This window comes from Helianthus annuus, chromosome 10, assembly GCF_002127325.2.
Source record: "Helianthus annuus cultivar XRQ/B chromosome 10, HanXRQr2.0-SUNRISE, whole genome shotgun sequence".
NCBI lineage: Eukaryota > Viridiplantae > Streptophyta > Magnoliopsida > Asterales > Asteraceae > Helianthus > Helianthus annuus.
This window is the reverse complement of record NC_035442.2, coordinates 167,002,312-167,025,914: the sequence shown is the minus strand read 5'-3', so window position 1 is coordinate 167,025,914 and position 23,603 is coordinate 167,002,312. Positions and strand designations below refer to the sequence as shown.

The 23,603-nt window shown below is 37.2% G+C and overlaps 1 protein-coding gene across 1 annotated transcript; it reads right to left on the bottom strand.

Annotated features, from left to right (window-relative positions):
- Positions 1-8,710: 8,710 nt before the first annotated feature.
- LOC110883232 lies at positions 8,711-9,676 on the bottom strand. Its single transcript, XM_022131040.1, has one exon. It carries the CDS (start codon positions 9,674-9,676, stop codon positions 8,711-8,713), a length of 966 nt encoding a protein of 321 aa, XP_021986732.1.
- Positions 9,677-23,603: the final 13,927 nt, after the last annotated feature.

The following is a 23,603-nucleotide window of genomic DNA, read 5'->3' as shown; positions in this document are numbered from 1 at the left end:
GAAAATTAACTAAAACCCACTAAAAAGAAGGGGGGGGGGGGAAGACTTTTAATGAAGGAGGGGTAAAATTGGAACAAAAAATATATAACTTTTCAAACATTTCCCATTTCTCCATACGTTATCATTTTAAAACAAAAATGGCACCATAAGATCACAAATTTTCTTATCTTTCATTCAAGTATATTCGAGCATATTTTTTATGACATAAAAAAAGATTTATGGTGTCGTCTTGTTTTCAATACTATTATTATAGTAATGCACATGTGCAATATAACATGTACTACAATGTGCATTACATGCTTAAAATTAGCTTTTTGATTCTAGTTTAGCTTTTAGGGTTAGTTTTTTTGGAGGTTTAGGATTAGGTTTTTGGGTGTGGGGGGGAGGGGGGTTTAGGTTTTTGGGGGGTGGGGGGTTAGGTTTTTTTTCGGGTTTATGTTTAGGGTTTAGTTTTAGGTTTTCGTGAGGGTGGGGGTGAGGGGGTTTAGTTTTTTTTTTTTTTTTTTTTTTTTTTTTTTTTTTTTTGGGGGGGGGGGGGTTAGGCTTTTGGTGGGAGGGTGAATTTAGGTTTTTTTTTTTTTGAGGGGGGGGGGGGTTTAGGTTTTTGGGGGTGTCGGTGGGGGGGTTAAGTGGTTTAGGCTTTCCGTATTAGTGCACATGTGCAGTACAACAAAAAAAAATTTTTTTTTTTTTGAAATTTTTTTTCCATATATAAAAAGTAGCGATTTTTCTAAAAAAAATTGTAAAAAAAAAAATTTGTATGTTTTTTAGGTTTTTTTAGGCTTTTTTAGTTAGTTTTCGAGTTTTCACAATAAAAGTAGTTTTCATTTGAACCATCCCCTTGACGTGTATTATATAAGGTTGTTCTTCCTTATAACTAAATATGTGTTGCATAATAAGAGAAAAAACACATTTGAGAAAGAAGGAATTCAATATCTTGGTGGTGAACAATCAAATAAAAATAAATAAAATGGATGGTTTAAAGGTTGTTATCCTATGAAGATATAACGAAAAAGGCTAAAAGTAGTTAGCAGTTTTTAGGCACCGTAAATTGATAGTATTTGGTAATGAGAGCCGGACAGGCGGAAGTGAAACTGAAATTTCTTTTGATTTTCTTATACTAGTAATAAGATTCGTGTGCGTTGTAGTGATGGTACATCGCAAACGTCGAGTGTCCGTTTCGACGTATCTGATTAAACTCAATGTTTACTTGTAGCTGCATTGTGATTGGAAATAAATCGAGTGTACACCGTACAATCATAATGTATTATATGCAACCTGACTAACTTGAATTTATACTGCCAAGTCAAAACGTTTTATATGCGACTCGATTCATACGTAGGAAACATACAAAATAAAGCATGAAATCGTATACCAAATTTACATCGAAACGTAAAGATGTAAAGTTTAAAAGTTGAGGGGTCGATGTAAAGCATATGGGCCAAGTACTTAAATTACCAAAGTATAGGTCAAAAAATATAGGGGAATTGACCTGTAATAATCTCACCCAGACCTTATTGACCATTAATAATCCCACCTCAGAATATCCCCCCACCAGTCCCACCTTTCACCTATTTTTCCTACAATGGTCCCCCGTAAAAAAAAACTTATCCGTTAAGTTTTTTTTTCCAAATTACAAATAGATTTTTTAGGGCTTTTGATTAGAAAGACGATACGAGTCCATTAATGTAAAACTTGCCTCGAAACGGTGCTCCAAATGATGAAAACGACGCTTCAATTCGGGTGTTTAAATTTCCAATTAACCAAAATCAAGTCACCGGAGCACCATTTCGAAGCGAGTTTTACATCAATGGACTCGTATCATCGTTCTGATCAAAAGCCCTAAAAAATTTGTTTGTAATTTAGAAAAAAAGCTTAACTCCGTTAAGTTTTTTTAACGGGAGACCATTGTAGGAAAAATAGGTGAAAGGTTGGACTGGTGGGGGAAATATTCTGATGTGGAATTATTAATGGCCAATAAGGTCTAGGTGAAATTATTACAGACCAATTTCCCAAAAATATAAGTTACAAAAGTAGGAGGAAAAAAGGAAAATTCTATGTGTCAAAATGTAAATTACAAAACTATAAGCTAAAAATATAAATTACAAAACTTAGGGGGTTGTGGTGGATTTTTTTTAAGATATATAGAAATGTTGTATGATTTTGTAATTTTATTGATAAGCATTTGAATTATTAAGTAGGAGGAAAAAAAGAAAATTCTATGTGTCAAATCTAAATTACAAAACTATAAGCTAAAAATATAGTAAATTACAAAACTTAGGGGGTTGTGGTGGATTTTTTTAAGATATATAGAAATGTTGTATGATTTTGTAACTTTATTGATAAGCATTTGAATTATTAGTGGTTTTAAAAAAGTTAAACTTTTGTGACTATTTATTTAATTTTAAATGGTGAAAATAATATATAAAAATAAACAAACAAAAAAGACTGACTAGAAATGCCTACAAAGTTAAGTCTTACGTCAATAAACAAACAAAAAAAACTGAAACCGATTAAAAACACCTACAAAGTTAAGTCTTACGTCAATAAACAAACAAAAAAGACCGACTAAAAACACCTACATAGTTGAGTCTTACGTCAAATCTAACACCAACAAACCACCACTTGTAATCCATACATAGATAATAAAACACCAAAATCAAAGAATAGAATGCCTGATATACGCGCTTTAAATTTTCCGCCCGACGCAGCGATCACCATGAAACTAGAGTAGGCAAAAGACTGAAGGTTCAATACACTGAAAATGTACTGCATGATGATGTGAAATTTTCTTTCAAAAAATTCACCTGCACGACCGGACCTAGAGTATAAGTAACCCACGCTTGGGCCTAGAGCCCCAATTAAAATAAATTTATACGCTAACTATTAATATCAGTGCAAATTTATTGTTTTAAATTTGTTTGATTTCTTATACAAGCAAACCACTCTTTATTATAGTTGTGTTAGATTTTTGCTAGATTCCAAACACGGATAAACGAGTACCGTTTATAACAATCAAAAAAGGAAAAAAGAACCTCAAAATTTTATTTCGCCTTAGGCCACTAAAAAGGTTGGAACGACCCTGTTCACCTGCTAGTAATTTGTCATGTGAATATTAGCATCCAAGCATCCTAGTACATGGTGGTCTCTTTTGTGTATATCACATTATTGTGAAAATTCCTTTCAAGAAATGCACCTTCCTGCACTTTGTCATGTGAATATTTGGTTCTAAACAACGCTAGTACAACTTGGTCTCTTTTGTGTTTATCAAACTTTTTGAGTGTTCTTTTCAAGAATTGCACCTGAACTTTGTCTGATGTATGTTTGTTCCAGCATGATGGTCGAAAACTCCTTATTTTCGTCTGTTTTGTTTCACTTTATCTTAGTGCATACTAAACTCCTTTTTTCTACTCGACTTGTCACATAGTAGCTTAAGATACACTTGCCCACCATTTAAGAAGTTGGATATGACATTGAAATATTAATCACCGCTTTAGTTTCGCCTGACTCCACCCATTTAAATGCACAACACACACTGACTCCACCCATTTAAATGCACAACACACACTTAATGTATGCCCCATCCCCTTTTGCGGAAATATTTATTTTCAAAACTCTTTGGGTTATAGTCTAAAATTATTAGGAAAACTTCTAGTTTTCTATAATCATTGGCTTTTATACCAACTTCTGTCACACCCCGAAAACTAGCTAGAAATACGAAAAATAATGTTCACAACCAAGAGTCCATAATCAAAACGAAACTTTCATTTTTCCCTTATAAAATTGTTTTAACATATACGATACGATTACAAGTTTCTAAAAATAAAAATATGAATACACTTTCTAAATAAAGAAAGTAAAGAAAATGCGAATCGTTACAACATATACACGCACAAAAAAGTTCCCCTCTATCACCATGGAATATGTAAAATAATTTACATATCTATCTTATGTTTGTGCATTATCATAAATATCTTAAAATGTATAGAGTTAACCTCATACTAGCCTTTATTGTATCTATCATTCATGTGTTCTATTTATTTATTTTTTAAGTAATGAAATTTATACATTTGTAACATATACAAAAGGAAGTTTGAGGAATAGTGCCACGCAGCTGTGTGGCGCTTCCTCATTGGACCAACCGTTTCACTCTTTTATATTCGTTTGAGGAATTGGCCTGTAATAATCCCATCTAGACCTTATTGGCCATTAATAATCCCACCTCAGAATATTCCCCTCACCAGTCCCACCTTTCACTTATTTTTCCTACAATGGTCCCCCATTAAAAAAACTTAACGGAGTTAACCATTTTTCCAAATTTCAAACAGACTTTTTAGGGCTTTTGATCAGAACGATAATACGAGTCCATTGATATAAAACTTACTTCGAAATGGTGCTCCAAGTGACTTGATTTTGGTTAATTGGAAATTTAAACACCCGAATTGAAGCGTCGTTTTCATCGTTTGGAGCACCGTTTCGAGGCAAGTTTTACATCAATGGACTCGTATTGTCGTTCTAATCAAAAGCCCTAAAAAATCTGTTTATAATTTGGAAAAAAGCTTAACTCCGTTATGTTTTTTTAACGGGGGACCATTGTAGGAAAAATAGGTGAAAGGTGGGACTGGTGGGGGGAATATTTTGAGGTGGGATTATTAATGGCCAATAAGGTCTAGGTGGGATTATTACAGGCCAATTTCCCTATTCGTTTTAAAATTACGGTTTCGACCTTAATTTAACATAAAATTACGTTTTTGCCCCGACTTCAAAATAAAATTACGTTTTTGTCCCTCGCTCAAAATTACGATTTTGCCCTCGGCTCAAAATTATGCTTTTATCCCCATATTACAATTACAATTTTGGCCCCAGTTCAAAATAGATTTTTGCTTCTGCCCCAAACTAAAAATGACGATTTTGCATTTTCGCCCCGTTTCAAAAATTATGATTTCGTCCTCAGTTTAAAATTATGTTTTTGCCCGGTTCAAATTAAAAGTATGCTTTTGCCCCCCAATTCAAAATAACGATTTTGCCCCAGTTCAAATTAAAAATATAGTTTTGTCCCCAGCTTAAAATTACGATTTTGTCCTTAGTGCAAAGTTATATTACGATTTTATCTCCGGTTCAAATTTATAGTATTGTCATCACTTTAACTTTTATAGTATTATGATTTTACCCAACTCAACAAATACAACTTTGCCCTCAGTTCAAATTACAATATTGCTATCGTTTTAGTTTTTTTAGCAAACTATAAGAGTGTTTTTTTTTAATTGGTTGACTGGATTTAATTTTTTTCCATGTGAAAGAGCTGCCTAACACTCGCTCATTAATCCTGACAAACTACAGTTTTGCCCTGAGCTCAGAACTACGTTCTTATCATCGTTTTAGTTTTTTTCTTTCCTAACAAAACTATAATAGTGTTTTTTAATTGATTGAGAATTATTCGGCCATCGCCCGCAACGTGGGCGAGGCATCAACTAGTTTAAAGACATTCATTATGACACGTGAATAAAAAAGATTATAATATAAGGTGACGTATATATTAATTATTTTCATAATATTATTTCTCAAGAATAATGCATACAAATAAATCTACAACCTCAAGAATTATTTTCTCAAGAATAATGCATACAAATAATTATTTTCATAATATTATTTCTCAAAAGTTATTTTCATAATATTATTGCTCAAGTGCCAGATAATTTAGACACCGTTAATAATGCATACAAATAAATCTACAACCTCGTACGCAAGTAAATGGTCCACACATCTTTTCAAAGATGCCTTTCAATTAAACATGCATAATTTGTTAGTGACATGTAAAACTGGACTAGAAAACGCGTTGGCTTGGTATTTTCCGGTCTTGACCCAATATATGAACATGCTAATATACCATGTCATAAGATTTTAAGGTTTTTCAACCTTAATCAGGTATATTGACATGCTATTCTGCATTTATACCCTCTATAATCATGAAATACATGAAATTGTTAGTGCATCTATGTTATGTTCATGTATAATCATAAAAACTAGTGTGATTACCGTACGCTACGCGGCGGTAATTCTATCGATATCGGTTTGATTCTTTACGATAACGATACCCGCTATAGAAAACCAAAAGAAGAAAAAAAGTCGTGTTTCATATGGTTCGAAAACCATAAAAATAAACACCGGTACCGGTTTTGATAATGGTATATGTTAAATATGTTAACACAGAATAAAAACTCAAATGAAAAATAAATAGGTAAAAATATATGTTATATGCGTTAAATTATGAAATTTGTATAAAATTATTATGTTTATATATTATGTTAAATTATTAGTTTAATATTAAATCTAACTTAAAATTATCTTATAGTCAAGCTCAAATGCCGACTTAAAATATACAAAACTAGTCAACTTTTTACCACTTTTCTATATGTGATTTTTTTAGAGTAACAATTTCTTTACGTATATATTGTACCCAATTCTTTTTTTATCTTTGCTTTATTTTTCTAAAAAATGAATCTTGTACATGTATGATGATACGCATTTCATGTCTATAAAGTTATAAATTATAATTTGATAAGTATACCTAGAAAAATCATTTTCATAGTATTCTCACTTACGGATGTTGTTCAAGTAACAGATCTGGGTTGTACGTTTGATATTTCATGTCTTTATTTGTGGCTCATTATGGAACACTAATAAAAATGTATAAGAATAAATCTACAACCTCGTACACCAGTAAATGGCCAACATCATATCTATTATCTTACGAGTTGAAAGAAAATGAGTCCAACTTGAAATTTGCCAATTTAAACGAACAATATTTTCAATGTCGTAAAAGAGTATCAAAATGAGCGCGACTTTGATACTTGTCAATCTTGACATGGTATAGTAACATGTTAACATAACGGATACAAGAGTGTTCACAATAAAACCTTTTTTAGTGTTTCAAAGGAGGGGGTCTGAACAATGTAGAGGAGATAAGAGGATAATTTTTCTTATGGGAAAACGTCCAAAGCGGGTTATATGAGAGGGGAGGAGTGAGCAAGCACGTTTTTAAGCCTTTTTTTTTAAGTTGGTTTTGATTGTGAGAGTGGCAAAGCCTGAGTGGGGTGGTAAGGATGAGTGAATGACGTGAAGATGGCTTAGAGACTTTCTATTACGGATGCTCTAATGTTTCAAGTTCTTTTACTTTATATTTTATTATTTTTTAATATAACTTACATTGTCATCATATGTAAATTTATTGTGATCTCATTAAAAATAAGTATGAATTTTGATTGAGACCATTTACTGCAGATTTCCATAATCTGGACAAGAAAAATATCAATTGGGCCAATGAAAAGGAAAAAACGTTAAATCAGAATATGTCCATACCACCAATCTAGAATATGGTACAATTGTACAAAGACAACTCATATTCTTGTTTATTTTTATTTCTTAAAAATATATATGTATTTAAAAACAAACATATGAAGGCTTTATTTATTACACTAATAAGTGTAGATAACTAGACATCACTATATTCGTCACCGTTTTTATATAATCTGAAAATGCATACAAATAAGTCACATAAAGTTTTATATGATATGATTTGATGGATGGATGCGTGTATGTCCACAAGCACATCACAAAATTAGGGTATGTATGCCTTGTATATAAGATTGAGATATGATATATGTAATTGTGAGTTTGATAGGTATCTTCTTAGTCTTTGATATGTTTTATCACCCATTCGCTAATTTATTTTGTTGCTTGTTGCGTGTTTTTAGACCATTATGGTTTAGATGGATTCCTTCTCTGCAATAACTGATAATGTTTAATTGGGAAAATAACGGACACATACTAAAGTGATAACAAAAGAAGATAAAACTTCAAACCTTAATAAAGATATAAAACTTTTGTACATCTAAAGAACTTGATAATCGATAATGTTTAGGATATTTATAAAATTGTTAGTTTTTTTTGCCTTTGATTTAAATGAGAGAGTGTTATAATTAATACATGTGTCTAAAACATAGTTACAATTTATAAGTGTGGAAGCCAACCGAAAAAAATCTTAACCAATAGAAAATGTAATGAAATACTTATATTAGGCTGCTTTTGTTATTTAGGAGAGTACTCAAACTTGTAAAGTTGTACTAGCTCAAATGATCAAAATGTTGTAATCTTGCATTTAAGGAAAATTGGAAGTTAGAGATCTTGAACGAATTGAGTTTATACTATAACTAATCGAATCAATTTATTTAAATTTTGAAATTTTAAAGTTCCATTCAAAATAGAGTCAAGAAAGTATTCAAACTTATAAAGTTGAACTTGCTCAAATGATCAAAATGTTGTAATCTTGCATTTAAGGAAAATTGGAAGTTAGAGATGTTGTAAAAGTCGAGTTTGAACTACGTTAACTAATCGAATCAATTTATTTAAAATTTTAAGGTTGTATTCGAAATAGAGTCAAAAAAATCGATTCGGTTCAATTTGAATTTGGCCTGAATTCAAGTTGATTCGAATATAAACCACTTATTAAACAGATTGTGTTGTGGTTAACCTGTTTATTAAACAGTATCTTGTTCGGGTTAAACTATTTAATAAAACATGTCGTGTTAACCGACCCAAAACCTATGTTAGTTCGTATCGAGTTTTTTTTTTTTTTTTTTTTTGAAAGGCAAATTTCATTAAAACACAAAAGCCAAGGGAATTCCCAAGACGGGAACCCCACAAGACAGAATTACATCACATCAAAAACAAATGACTTCCACCCCTTCCAATCCACCCCACCAAATCTACCTGTACTACATAACCAAAGATAAGACAGGGACTTAATGTCCGCCACTAACTCTACGGCGTTCCTATTCTTTTGAGCAAAAACTCTCTCGTTCCGAGCTTTCCATAGACGCCAACAAGCCACAATGAGGATCCCATATAATAGCTCCTTTTTATTCTTCGACCATCTCGAACCTTCAACCACTTCGACAATATCTTTAACCGAGAAGAGAAAAATGGGAGGAAGTTTAACCCAAGAAGCGATACCCTGCCACAAACCAGCCGCCATACCACAAGCCGTAAACATGTGATCCACATTCTCTTTTTCAAGCATGCAGAAACCACAAGAAACCTCTCCATGGATGATGTTTCTACTACGAAGCGCCACTTTAGTCGGAATTCTATCCAACAACAACCTCCACATGAAAACATTACATTTTAACGGGATCCACTTACACCAATTAAAATTGATGGAAGGGATGATGCTGCCAACCCGAGCACTAACAGCCCAATGTTTTGCAATGTTGACCGAAAAATCAAGCGGGCCACTATCATACCATGCCCAAGTGTCAGCCCTGTTTACCAAGCATTGGCCCAGAATCATTCTGTGGCAACTAATCAGATCGGCGACCTGTTCTGGCGAGGAGGGGTAAACACGCCAGCTCCAAGAAACCGGCCCATTGCCATAGAGACCTCCAAGTCTATCCGCAACGCTGCACCATTTATTTCTTTCAAGCCGGAACAAGTTAGGAAACAAAACCTTTAACGGGGTATTAGAAACCCAAGGATCAATCCAGAATTTAATATCCATCCCGTTACCCACTATGCCGCGGATCATTTGAGGAGCAGAAGTGCCACCCACTTTAAATCTTTTACAACTCTTAATCAATTTCGACCATGTACCGGAGATACTCAATTTGCACGGATACATATCCCACTGACGAACCGAACCGTGAATAGCAATGATAACTCTCTTCCACAAAGCATCACCTTCAATAAGTTTTACCACCTTTGTAGTTCGTATCGAGTTGTCTCAGGTATTACCACCTTTGTATTTCGTTTAATAAGTTTTATGCATTGTCTTATCAAACTGTGGAAGAAATTTCAAACTTTTGCAACAAATAAAAGTGTAATAAAATACTTATATCTTAGCCTATTTGGTTACCTTTCTCGTTTATTGAAAGATGTACAACTTTTAAAGTAGGAGTGTGATGTGTGTAAAATGCAACATATAAATCACATCAATTAAGGCATAAAACTAACCCTTTTTAAGTACTAATGTTGGAAAAAGAGTGTTTTTGTCTTCCTTTTGTATTTTCAGGATGAAATGAGCTCAAAATCACAAAAGAAACAAAAAGACAACTAATTCTACCATAAATACAAGAAAAGGAACAAAAGTGGACTGCCCGGACCCTCAACGGCACCTCCCAAGGCAAAGGAGAAGAAACAGAGTCTGAACACGCCCCGTGTCCAGCGAACACGGGGGCGTGCCCAGGAAGCAGCAGAAAAGACAAACCAGTAGAAGCTTCCATTGCCCACCACGGGGCCGTGTCCAGCGAGCACGGGGGCGTGGTGAAAGTACAGCAGGCGCATTAATTGTAATTCGCAATTACAATTAATGAAGTGAGAGAATGTCAGACGGGCACGGGGCCGTGTCCAGCGGACACGGGGCCGTGTCCAGCCTTCTGTTCAGCCTATAAATAGAGGAGCTTGGCTTCATTCTCTCTCATCCCTTGGCACACCACCTCTCTCACACTTCATCCACCACCCACCACCACCATAACACCATCATCCATTGTCCATCGTAGAGTATGTGAGTCGTCTCGGGATCCAAGATTGATCGTAAGAGTTCTTGACAATCAAGGCCATGTTTGCCTAAGTCTCTTACATCACTTGGTGAAGACAAGTGTTTATTATAATACTTTTTATTTTTAATCTTTTGCACTTTTTATTTGGTTTTGTATTAATGACTTTAATAACTAGTTACTTATGTTGAAGGTGATCTTTCCTTATCGTTTGTCCGTGGTGTCTTGGCATTATTTTACTGTCTATATAAAATAAAAGATTTTCACCATTCATATCTCCACGGTCTATATGGAGGTATGTTGGCTACCTGGTCGGGGGTTAAGGGAACGGTTTGGTAAGGGTCTTGCCCTTGTTCAGCGTTTAGAGGTCCTGCTTGGGACCTGGGTCAAATTTAGTAGGATCTCCTTCAATGCCCATAGGTATTGGATGGCGGGGATCCAAACTCTTTGACCCCCTCATAAGTTAACTACTATTAATACTATAACCCGGCTATTTAGGACTGTATCCCTGCTGACTCAGACTACTTAGCCGAGGGTAACGTCACCGCCAAAAGGGGGGCCTACCACAATTTGCATTAATAACTTAATTCATTATCTTTCAATAATCCGACCCTTTAGGATTGTATCCTTGCTGACTCAAACTACTGGGTTGAGGGTAACGTCGCCTTCAAAAGAGGGGCCTACTACAATAACTAAGATAATCTCTTAAACAAGTGCAAAAGTGCGAAAATAATCAAAGGTTATACTAATACACGTGTCGGATCCAAGTGATTCATCTTGTCTATCTGTTTTTATTTTATTTTTACTTTCAGCATTTAGTTAGTTTTTATTTTTCTTAGTTTAATAACTTAATTCTCACTTTTTGATTTGATTAGACGTTGAGGATAAACCGATATTAAAAGCTCTTGTGTCCTTGGACGACCTCGGTATCTTACCAACACTATACTACGTCCACGATGGGTGCACTTGCCCATATGTGTGTTTAGTGTTAGTGAATATCGTGTTTTATAAATTTAAAACTTGGCTAAAAGTGTAAAAATGGCTTAAATATACATCAAAAATATAACACACTTCACGCACATCAGAGTGTGCAGAGTTTTTTCCTATAATAGTGTTGGTGGAAAAAATATTTACCAAAATAGTGTTGTTGGAAAAGTATTTACTAAAATGGTGTTTTTGTAGATTTATTTGTTTCTCACTCCTAACCTAATTGGATAAATCTAATTCATTAAATAATTATTGATTTAATTTTGATATTATATCTAACCTAACTTGTTCTTTTAAGAATCTTTAAAAAATCTAATTTTTATAAAACCTGTTTTGAAAAGGAAAAAAAAAACCACATGTGATTTTAATTAAAATTATTTATACGTTCATAACTATATATTTTATTTAAAAGAAAACATGTAAATGTCACTCAAATCTTTACGGCGATTGTTAGAATTTTTTTGACGTGTTACTTTAGTATAGATCACACAACATTATATATTTTTTTTCTTAAAAAGCTAATTACATTAGTTAAAAGTATTTTAACACTTTGAGAATGGAACTTATAATTATTTGATATCTTGTTATATTGACTTAAAACATAATATATTAGTAAAAGCATATAAAAATATTTTATATTTCAGATATTTTTAGTCACCCATTCATTAATACATATTAGAAAAAGTTAGTAGGTTTGAACCTACCAACTCTTTTGTATGTTCGAACATGAAATACATAACTTTTTTTGAACGGCCAACGAATCCTTCAGATGGTCTACTGGCGAAATTCATCACATTGGGATACAGTCGCCTCCAGGGAAAACCCTTCCAATAAAGAAAAAACTTTTTTTTATATACCGGTCAAACTTAAAATAATTTTACATGTTTATTTACTATTTTATGTTATAGATCAAATAATTATAAGGTCCATTCTCAAAGTGTTGAAAGTATCTTTAACTAATATTGTTAGTCTTTAAAAGTATACTATATTGTGTTATTTATATGAAAAACCATAAGTCAAGGGAACTATATTAATGATCGATTTGAGTTAGTTTCACTTCTTTAACAACATTAAAACCATATAAATAAGTAACAACTTTAGGCTTAGGTTGGTTGTAACTTGTGCTTGTGGTGTTTTTCAAAAAAAAAAAAAACTTTGTTGTTCTGATTCATACATCTTCCCCTTCTTTCATTACTTCACTTTTCAACACACAACATCAGAGTATAGAGAGAGAAAGTTAACCTCTGAGAGAGAGAGGGGGGGAGAGAGATTGGCGACGATCGTGGTGAATCTTTGCCACTATTCATCACCACCGCTATCATCGGCCCACACTGCCACCACGACCATCGCCCAATCCCCAGCGCACCTCCCCACCAACCCCTCAAAAACACCACTTAAAACCTCCAAATTGTCACAGATCGTCGATTCAAGAAGCAAAAACTCATCTCCTATGGGCTCCAAGCGACCTGGCTTCGGTGACAGTGCAAGCCACAGGTTTGTCTTCAGTTTATATATTATTATTTTTTTTTACATTTGGTTGATGATATAGGCTTGAAATTCGTTTGTTTAATTGTTATAGGAAAATTTTAATCGGGGGTTTGGCAAAGGATACTACCATAGGTTAGTGTGTTTAGTTGTATGTGTTTGTGTAATTATGACAGTGCCATTATTTGTATCATGATTTGAAGTGTTTATGTGTTTAATTGTGTATAGGTACATTGTTAACTATTTTACAAAGTATGGAGACCTGACAGATTTGGTTATCATGAAAGATCGGTAGACTGGTCGACTGAGGGGCTTCGAATTTATTACGTATGCGGATCAATCGGTTGTTGACATTGCTTTGAGAAGTATCAAAATAATGGAATTATATTATCAAAATAATGTTCTGTCAGGTATTTTTGTTTAAATTCTTTTGTGATCTGTAGTTTTTACCTTTAGTTCCTGAGGTGTGGGAGTACCTTTTTTATGCTGAAATTAGGGTCTTGATTTGAGGTGTTTATGATTCATGTAACTGGTGGTTAAGATATGTGGGATTATTATACAATACCTCTATTTTTTGCATATATTCTGGGATATCTAAAACTAAGAATTTCTGGGAAGCAATGTGTATTTAGGTGATGCAACACAATGATTAAGAATACAACACTTTACATGCTACCTTTCTTCACTAACAAGCATCCATAAGTATTCATGTTATTAGTTAGCCAAGGGGTGTGGTATAAAGCCCCCAGCCAAATAAGCGCCGTTAACGCCCTATAGCTCCCCGTAGCCACCCCCTAGGTGCCAAAGGGGGAGGGCTCCATTGCACTAATGCCGGTTAAAGGGGAAAGAAGGTGGGGCCCACCCTTTTCAACCAATTAAATCTCTTCTCTTTTTTATGTATTTTGTTTAATAGATTGAGAAGCTGTCTAGAGTAAAGAGGAATGCCCTTTTCCCTTTAGCATAGATAATCCATCTTTCTTATTCTTATATATAGCTTACTCGAAGGTTAGCCCCCTCTACTAGCCTTGAGGGAAGCGAAAGAAATCAGGCAAGTGAAAGTGAAGTTGACTATAGCTTTTTGGCAAGCGATCTCAACAAAGAAGCATAGCTTAGTGACGACTATCAATTTACTAAGAGAAGAAAGATCGGATTGTAGGCTAGATTCAAGGTATGCCAATTTCTTGATTCTACTCAGCTTTCGAGATTGGCTTAGTGACGTGGCGTTGAGGTGGCGTGATAAAGTCCCTAGGGGCTTTGTACCACATCCTGTAGCCTTAAAACTTGAAATGATGTTTAATTATTCTTTTAGATTTTCACTTATATTGTGTGTTCTTGATTCTAAGTTTTTGATTTTTGTATAATGCAAGTATCACTTACGGGTTTTATATGAGATAATTACAATTGTAGCTTATTACATGATTAATTTAGTTTTTTACTTTAAGCTAATCTTTATGTACCATTAAGGTGTGGAATAGACAAAAATAATATGTGATTCCTGATTTAATGTATGCAGGTAGTTTATGCTAGAGCCTTACTTCCTTGGGTTAAACATATGGAAAAAGTATTGTTAACACTTTGCGAGCCGTAGGTGAGTCATCAGTATACTTTACTATAAAAAGGCAATGTGAACTTTGTTTGTTTGAATTTCATTTACCTATATTTATTTCACTTTTATGTTTTTATTATAATGACGACTACAAATGGAAAATTGATGGTTGAACTTAATTAATCTAGGCAACGCCTCGCTGAAAACCTCATGGAAGTAACGTCGAAAGCTGCAAATATTTGCGAGTTACAAGCTGAATTGAAGGCGATCATCGGCGCACTTTATGTTTATTCGTATATGTCATGTCTAAATTTCTAAGCCCCCGACCGCATCGCGGCGGGGTCTTCCATCTAGTTTTTTATTAAATAACATAAACAAAAATACAACGGTATAACTAAATTATTAAAATTACACGTAGGGGTTTTTTATCATATACAAATTTTTACATTTTTAAAATAAGTTTTTTCTTAATCACGCGTAATTATCATATACAGATTTTTACATTCTTAAAATAATTTTTTTCAAAGTAGGTTTGATTAAAAATAAATAAAACCTTTTAGGAAAAAAAAACATGATTAGATCAATAGTTATTTAATGAATTGGATTTATCCAATGAGGTTAGGAGTGAGAAACAAATAAATCTACAAAAACACCATTTTAGTAAATATTTTTTCAACAACACTATTTTGGTAAATATTTTTTTCCACCAACACTATTATGGGAAAAAACTCGGAGTGTGCATGGGTCGGTTTGGGTTGGTTTTGACCAAAAACCATAACCATAATCGCGATATCGGTTATTAGATAACCATAACCATAACCATAACCGATCGGTTATGGTGGTTATGGTTATTCGGTTTTGATGGTTATAGCGGGTCGGTTATGGGTGGTTAACAGTTTATTTAGCTTAGCAGCTTAATTTTTTTTAACATGGAATAAATTGTTATTGCATGTTTGTATTTATTAGTATGTTACATAGTATCAAAAAATACATATAATCTATAATATTAATACCAATTAATATCGAATATTCAAATAAAGTGATATGACACATTTCAAAAATTCAAATAAACATTCAACCAAACCCACAAAATGATATGAAAAAACCCATAAGTACTAAAAATCTTCAGTCAAAAACATCAAATATTAAAAATATGGTGAAAAGTCATAAATCCTACAAAGATTTATTACATGTCGGTTCGGTTCGGTTATGGTGGGTGGGTATGGAAAAATTGATAACCATAACCGACCCGCTACTTTCGGTTTTCAAAAAAACCATTAACCGACCCACCGGTTTTTTATTTGGTTCGGTTTTTTCGGTTCGGTTTTGTCAGTTAATTCGGTTATGGTTCGGTTAAATCGGTTTTTTGCACACCCCTATTTTAAAGTTACCTACTTTTTGTTAACGACGAGCAAATAAACATCCTTTTAAAATCTACCTCACCTTATACTATTTAAAAATTATGGAATAATAAATTTTAATAATCCTAACTATTATCCGTTGGCTTACCATGGTCGTCCAACTTAAAAAATAATCAGTGGTGGTTCCACATTTTCACACATTGTAAACTAATAGACCTTTACTAATAGAAAAAATGTGACAAAAAGAAATTAAGATTCTATTAATAAAGGTCCATTGGTTTACAATATGTAAAAATGTAGGACCAACACTGCTTATCTTTTAAGCTGGGGTCGTTGTCGGCCAACGTCTAATAGTTGGAATTATTAAAATCCATTATCTAAAAAATTAGGGAGTTAATATTCACAGACCCTTTCTCTCTATACATACATATATATTAGTGATGGGCTTTTTTTCCCAAATACCCTGAAGGGGTACACAAATTCTTGGGCTTCATAGTCACCAATGGCAGATTTAAGGTGAATCCAGAAAAAGTCCAAGCAATAGAGCGCATGCCATCCCCTAAAACAATCAAAGAAATGCAAAGGCTAGCCGGCCGCCTGGCCGCGCTTAACCGCTTCCTGTCAAACCACGCCGCAAAGTCGTACCCTTTCATAACTACTTTGCGCAACTGTGTAAAGAAGCAAGAATTCAGGTGGACGCCTGAAGCAGAAAGCGCTTTTCAGCAAATGAAGGAGTGTTTGATCGAACTCCCAACGTTAACCGCGTCGTTCGAAAAAGAGCCGTTCATCTTGTACTTGTCATCGTCAGACAAGGCAGTGGGTTCGGTGTTGCTCGTAGAAAGAAATGGGGTCCAGACTCCAATCTACTATGTCAGTAGAATGCTCACAGATCCAGAAACAAGATACTCCACGATGGAGAAACTGGTACTAGCGCTATTACATGCCTCCAGGAGGCTGCGCCGATACTTCACAGGCCACGTTATCACCGTACTGACCAACTTTCACATTGGGACGATATTGAAAAAACCGGAGACATCCGGGCGATTAGCAAAGTGGGCAATCGAGCTGGGGGGGGCCACAACATTTTGTATAGGCCGCGCCCAGCCATCAAGGGTCAAGTCCTTGCAGACTTTATCACAGAAGTCCCAGCGGAAAAGGTCAAAGATTGTGAAATTGTTGAAGTTCCTATAAAAGATACCTCAGATGGGCTATGGTTCCTATACACAGATGGTGCCTCAAACGAGGACGGCTCAGGAGCCGGGCTGCGCCTAGTGAGCCCTGAAAAGCATGAGTTTACATACGCCATCAGGTTGGATTTTAAAAATACCAACAATGAGGCAGAATACTAGGCATTCCTGGCAGGCTTGCGCCTCGCCATTAAAATGGGAGCAAAAAACCTACAAGCACACGTTGATTCACTATTGATCGCCAGTCAAGTCAACGGATTCTATGATGCAAAGGGCGACGTCATGGCCCTGTATCTGGATCAAGCGAAAGAGCTGCTTCAGAAATTCAAGACATAAAGGGTGGCACACATAAATCGCTCTGAAAACAAACAAGCAGACGCTTTAAGCAAGCTCGCGTCAACCTCCTTTCAGCATCTTGCAAAGGAGGTCAGAATTGAGGTGCTCAAAAATCCATCAGTCATGCTGAGACAAGTGAACGTGATCGAAATGGGGCAACCATCCTGGATGACCCCTATAATCTGCTATCTGCAGGAAGGGATACTCCCAGAGAACAAAGCAGAGGCAAGGAAAATCCAGCACAAAGCCCTGCACTATGAAATGAATGATGGTATTCTGTATCGGAGATCCTTCTTAGGTCCCTTGTTGCGCTGCGTAGATCCCCAAGACGCAAATTACCTAATTCGAGAAATCCATGAAGGGATCTGTGGTATCCATGCGGGACCGCGCATGGTTGTTGCGAAGATCATGAGCGCCGGGTATTATTGGCCAGGGATGCATGTCGACGCCCTAAAGGAGCTGCGCAAATGCGACTCCTGTCAGCGGCACTCTCCAAAGACCCTGCGCCCCAAAAATGATCTTATCCCAGTATCCACTGCTTGGCCTTTCCAACAATGGGGGATTGATATGGTGGGACCTTTCCCAGATGCCCCCGGAGCTGTAAAATTTATAATCGTGGTTGTCGACTATTTCACCAAGTGGGTGGAAGCCAAAGCCCTCGCATCAACCACTGCCATGATGGTGCGCAAGTTTATCTGGGAGCACATCATCTGCAGATTTGGTCTTCCACTCAAGATCGTCACAGATAACGGCACCAATTTTTCCTCGGAGGATCTTAAAAAATGGATGAAGGAAATGAAGATAGAACATACCTTCTCATCCTATGCGCACCCTCAGGGCAACGGTCAAGTGGAAAGCGTAAACAAAAGCATCGTGGAGGGGATAAAAGCCCGACTGGGCACAAAGCGCAGAGGTTGGGTAGATGAGCTCCCAAACATCCTATGGGCTCATCGAACCATGCCGAAAACAAGCACCGGCGAAACTCCTTTCAGCCTAGTATACGGCTCGGAAGCAGTTATCCCGGCAGAAGTTGGTCTCCCCTCGCCGCGCTTGACAGCAGTTAACACGGTCGATAATGAAGCAGAGCGTCGCCTCGATCTAGACCTCTTGGAAGAGAGACGTGAGATTGCACGTATTAAGGAAGCGAAATACAAGACACAACTGGAAAGGTACTACAATGCAAGAGTCCGCATTTGTACCTTCACTCCAGGAGAATACGTTTTCCGTGATAATGAAGCTTCAAACGCCGAACGCCTTGGAAAGCTAGCACCCAAATGGGAAGGCCCATACTTGGTTCATGAAGTGCTAGGAAAAGGGGCCTACAAATTGCGAACGTTGGATGGCCACATCATCCCGCGCACGTGGAACGCGCAACAACTGCGCAAATGTTATATGTAACTACCCCAAGGCCATGTGCCATTTCTCTCATAGCGGCCACGCGCCTACTTAATCTCTATGTTGGCTAAACGCCTTATGTTATTTATCAGTGATGTATGATTGGCCTAAGCGCCTGTTTCCAAGCTAATGAAATCATACAATATGTTTTCCTATTGCGATATTAGTTCATGAGTTACAAATGCATGTTAAACTTTTGATTAGCTCGAAAACACTCCAGTGAATTATCAGCCCTTGAGCTACACTTACATTTATTCGCGCTAATTTAACCAAAGTTTCAAACAACAGTGCAATAATTGTAACAAAAGACAATAAAGGTGAACATAAACGTCATATTCAAAAAGCGCAACGCGCAAAGGTTACATAAGCCTAACATCCATTAAATTTAGGTAAAGCGCGACCGCGCAACCCTATGCATTCAAAAAACTAAAAGAAAAAAAAAACAAGGCACAAAGCCTTCAATCCCTATTCAGGCTGATCACCATCTCTGCCGTCATCGTCGCCTTCATCGTTGCCTGCCAACTCCTCCTCATCAGATAATTCAACCGTTTGTGGTGGATCGAGGATGGTCTTCAATCGATGGCACCAGTCATCATGCTTCAGTGCTTCAGTAACCAAGTCCATCACTGGCATAGACAAGTTATCGTAACCATTTTCAGCGCGAGCCAGCTCGGCCTCAGCTTGATCAGTCACCGAGCAGTGACTAGTGTCAAAATCCTGGCCAAAGACCTCTGAGACATGTTGTGCACATTCCAGGTAACCACCCCGATGACCAACAACACGCGAAGCATCTATTAAAGCAGCAGCGGCTGTATCCAGCTCCCCAGCATTTAAGACAGAGTTGGCCATCTGCAATAAACAAAAAACATAAGGCAACAAGTCTTAACAAATTAAGCCAAAGTCAAGAGAAATCTTACCAGAGCGATCCCTCGGGCACGCATCCACTCAGCTTCAGCGACCAAAGTATCCACGATGCCCTGGGCCTCAGAATAATTATTCTGCGCCACATTAAGAGCTGTGGTACTAATGGCGCGTGCCTCATCAGCCTTCTGTTTCGCTTCCTCGGCAGTGGCAGCTTTTGACTTTTCAGCTTCGAGATCAATCTCTAAGGACTCGCTCCTTTCAATCTGCTCGCGCAGGCGACGTTCCAACTCAGTGATTTCAACGTCCTTAGCAGATAAGTCTCTATCCTTGCTTGAAATTTGTGCCTTAAACTCAGTCTATCGAAAGCAAGACTTAGAGAATATTTTCTACAAACTAATGCGTAAGCAAGAAAGAACAGTAACATACCTCGGCTTGTTCCTTCACAACTTGTGCATCCTCCGCCTTCTTCTTCAAATCCGCAATTTGACCTTCAAGTTCGGTGATCTTAGAGCGAGCCACGTACATACGCTCATTGTCCTTGGCACAGATAGCTTTCCATTCAGCACGTTCCTTTGAAAGGAGTTCCTCAGCGGCGCGGAGTTTGTTTTTAAGGCCTTCACGGCCCCACTCTTCAGCCTTTTTTTCTGTTTCAAGCTTCGCTCTCTCCTCATCAAAGGCGGCCTTCGATCTCTCAAACGCTTTCACCTGCTTCAGCAACCGCTCGCGATACTTCTCCCACTCTTCCCTCTCCCTAACCATAGTTCGCCATTTGCGAACAATCTGATGTTTAGCAGCGCGAGTGTTGGCTTCACCAACAACATATGCATGATAAAGCGCGCTGTGGGTTCGCTCCATTTGACGATTTACCTCAACAGGAGGGATGGAGTTAAGAAGCCAATCACGGCAAGGAGCGAATTCAAGGAAAGTGTCCTTCTGTTTTAGGCTCCATGGAGGTTGATGAAGCGCTTCACCTCGGCTTTCTTCAGTATAAGACTTATAGTAAACATCTCCCAAGGTGTCCATTGGACCTATAGGAGAGTGACGCGCCCCACCCCGGCTTCCAGCGCCAGCTTGGCCAGCAACAAAGCTCGCGCTACCACCAGCAGCAGCAGTAGTCTGTTCCGTGGGCGCCGGACCAGTTTGAACAAAGGCGGCAGTAGGCGAAGGTTCAACAGTTTTCTCTACCTCCAAGTTTTTCCCCTTCTCAGCGATGGGCTGCTCATGCCCAGTGACAGGAGTTGGCCTCGATCCCTGCGCTGTATCAGTAATAATAGGGGCGGCAACCTCAGGCTCCTTCGGTCCAGTAGGAGGCTTATCAGAAGTTTTCTTTTGCTCAACCTCTTTTTCCCGAGCAGGTTTCTCGGGACCCTTCTGTGACACCTGTGTCACTGCGACCATCAAACAAATACCAAACCAATGAAATATTGTATTTCATACTTGGGATCTTGTATAAATATGTGTATCTTTTGCACATATCAATTCTTGTTCAGATTCAAAGTCTACATCACTTTCTGGAGAATTATACGCAAACTGGTGCGTAAACGTACTCAGATTAATACGACAAATACTCCGGAACATCAACATATACTCAACGTACCTTAAATAACCTTTACATAACTTAGAAATAAGTTTTGAAGGCTTTGGTATAGCAAAAACAAGTTAATTCGCTTACAGGGACTAAACTTGACAAACTGCGAAAGTATGCCAATTTGAACTGTAACGAACATTCCGGAACATGTCCATAAGTTAAACATACCACAAATATCCTTTACATAGCTTAGAAATAGGCTTTGAGGGGTTTGGTATGCTAAAATAAACTTTTGGGTCATTCAGGGACTAAAAGTGTCAAAAAGTGCACAAGTTTGCACTTTCGCGCATAACTTACGTTCTGAATACATCCGGACATCCAAAAATTTATGTAACCATCCTTATATTATCCCTTAGTGTTTGGCATGAGAAAAATCCATTCGTCGCGTCATTTGGATCGTCTTTCGCACTTATGCGCATTCCGTCGTAATTAAGCGAACATCGCGATCGTACGGCCAAACGAACCGACATCCGGAATATTTTTGAGCATATTTCAAGTCCCCTACACTTTAACTTCATCCTAGAGCCTTGAAATGAGGTTAACGGGGCTTAAACGTGCCAAAAATGGGCCAAATTACGCGTTTCTGAAGTGCAGGGACCAAAATTGAAAATTCTGGTCTGGGAACCTTAGGCGGGGCGCGTAAGGATTTGCCAAATCCTTAGGCGGGCCGCGTGAGGATGTCTGACAGAAAGATTTGCATTTAATGCAGAATCTGGCCTTTCGTTCGATCAAGAGGCGATGCCCTTTCACCTTAATAAAAGCCAAGAGACAATATCTGACATCCCACAAGAAATTGACAAGTGTTCGCTCGAGATCGCGGCACGTTATTCGATAAACGATCCTAACGGTTCCACTTTTCCTATAAATACCCCCCCCCCCTTTTGTGTAAAAACCCACAAAATCAGATCTAAATGCTCTAAGTTGATGCCTTTGCTTCATACCGGAGCTATTTGATCTTGATTAGCACTCGGGGACCCTCCGTAAGTCTTCTTTCGCTCTTTTATTCGCTTTTCGAGTCCGAAAGTCAACGTTTTGTTGACTTTCTGCATTGGCCAGCTTTTGGTCGATGTGAAGTTCATGGAACTTCATAACGTGAGCGTGATCACGATGGTTATGGTCCATAGTGACCATACCTACTGATTACCACGTTATTTAGGCTCAGTGACGAGTCGTAGTTTCGGCCAAAATGCGCATTCTTGCGTATTTTGTAACCAAACTACTCATGGGCATCAAAGCCGTTTGTTTTGATGCCAAACCTGTTTTCTAAACTTAGTTAAGCATGTTCTAACATGCTTAGCTCGTCACGTTTAGTATAGTGCTTATATAGGGTCGTAAGGTAAGCGATCTAAACCATCGCTTATACTTTCGAACCCGACCCACTTGGTCGGTCATTAGGACCCGACCAAACACATTAGGTGACCATAGCTATAACCTTCCGAGGTTATACCGTGTGGTCGCAATGTTAGGCGCTCCGAACGCGTTCTACGCGAACGACGCGTTAGGGTAGCCTAAGCTACCTAAACAGGTCGTAATGGACCGTAAGCACTTAGGTTAAGTTTCATTTTAGTATGTAGGCTTTGTTAAACCATATTACACGAGTCTCCATACTCGCTTGGTTTACGAACCCGCGTACTGTCCGATCCTTCCGATTTGGTCCGGTATATTAACATAGCTACCTATTAGGTGCCGTTTGATATCCCGTGATCTTTCGCATTATCCGGTTATTATACAAGAACTCAAAGCAATCTCAGGTGAGTACATTGAACCCCTCTTTTACTGTTTTCCAAACTGTTTTGGGGTGAAACAAATGTGCCTATCTGTTACTTTCATGTTTTCCCGTTTTTCACATCATATACTTGCTATGTTCGATAGTACATATATAGTACATGATTTCATTGTGTTTATGCTATGTATGCCCATTGGGTGCGTACTTAGTACATTGCTTTACATTACATGCTATGTATGCCCATTGTGTGCGTACTTAGTACATTGCTTTACATCTCATCTCATGCTACGTAAGCCCATTGTGTGCATACGCAGTACATTGTTTCACATTGCATTTCTGTTGCATATGCTCATCCAGCATATGAACGCATTACACTACATTTTGAGCCGTTGTACTCTACAATGCATTTCATGCTACGTACGCCCATTGTGTGCATACGTAGTACATTGTTTCACATTGCATTTCTGTTGCATATGCTCATCCAGCATATGAACACATTATGCTACATTTTGAACCGTTGTGACCATTTGACTATGTGAACCGTCTAAACCCGTTTGATTATATGAACCGTTTGTAAC

What these genes read in the sequence shown, in the direction of transcription:
- LOC110883232 (XM_022131040.1), bottom strand. Translation starts at nt 9,676, where the DNA reads ATGTATCCGTGCAAATTGAGTATCTCCGGTACATGGTCGAAATTGATT.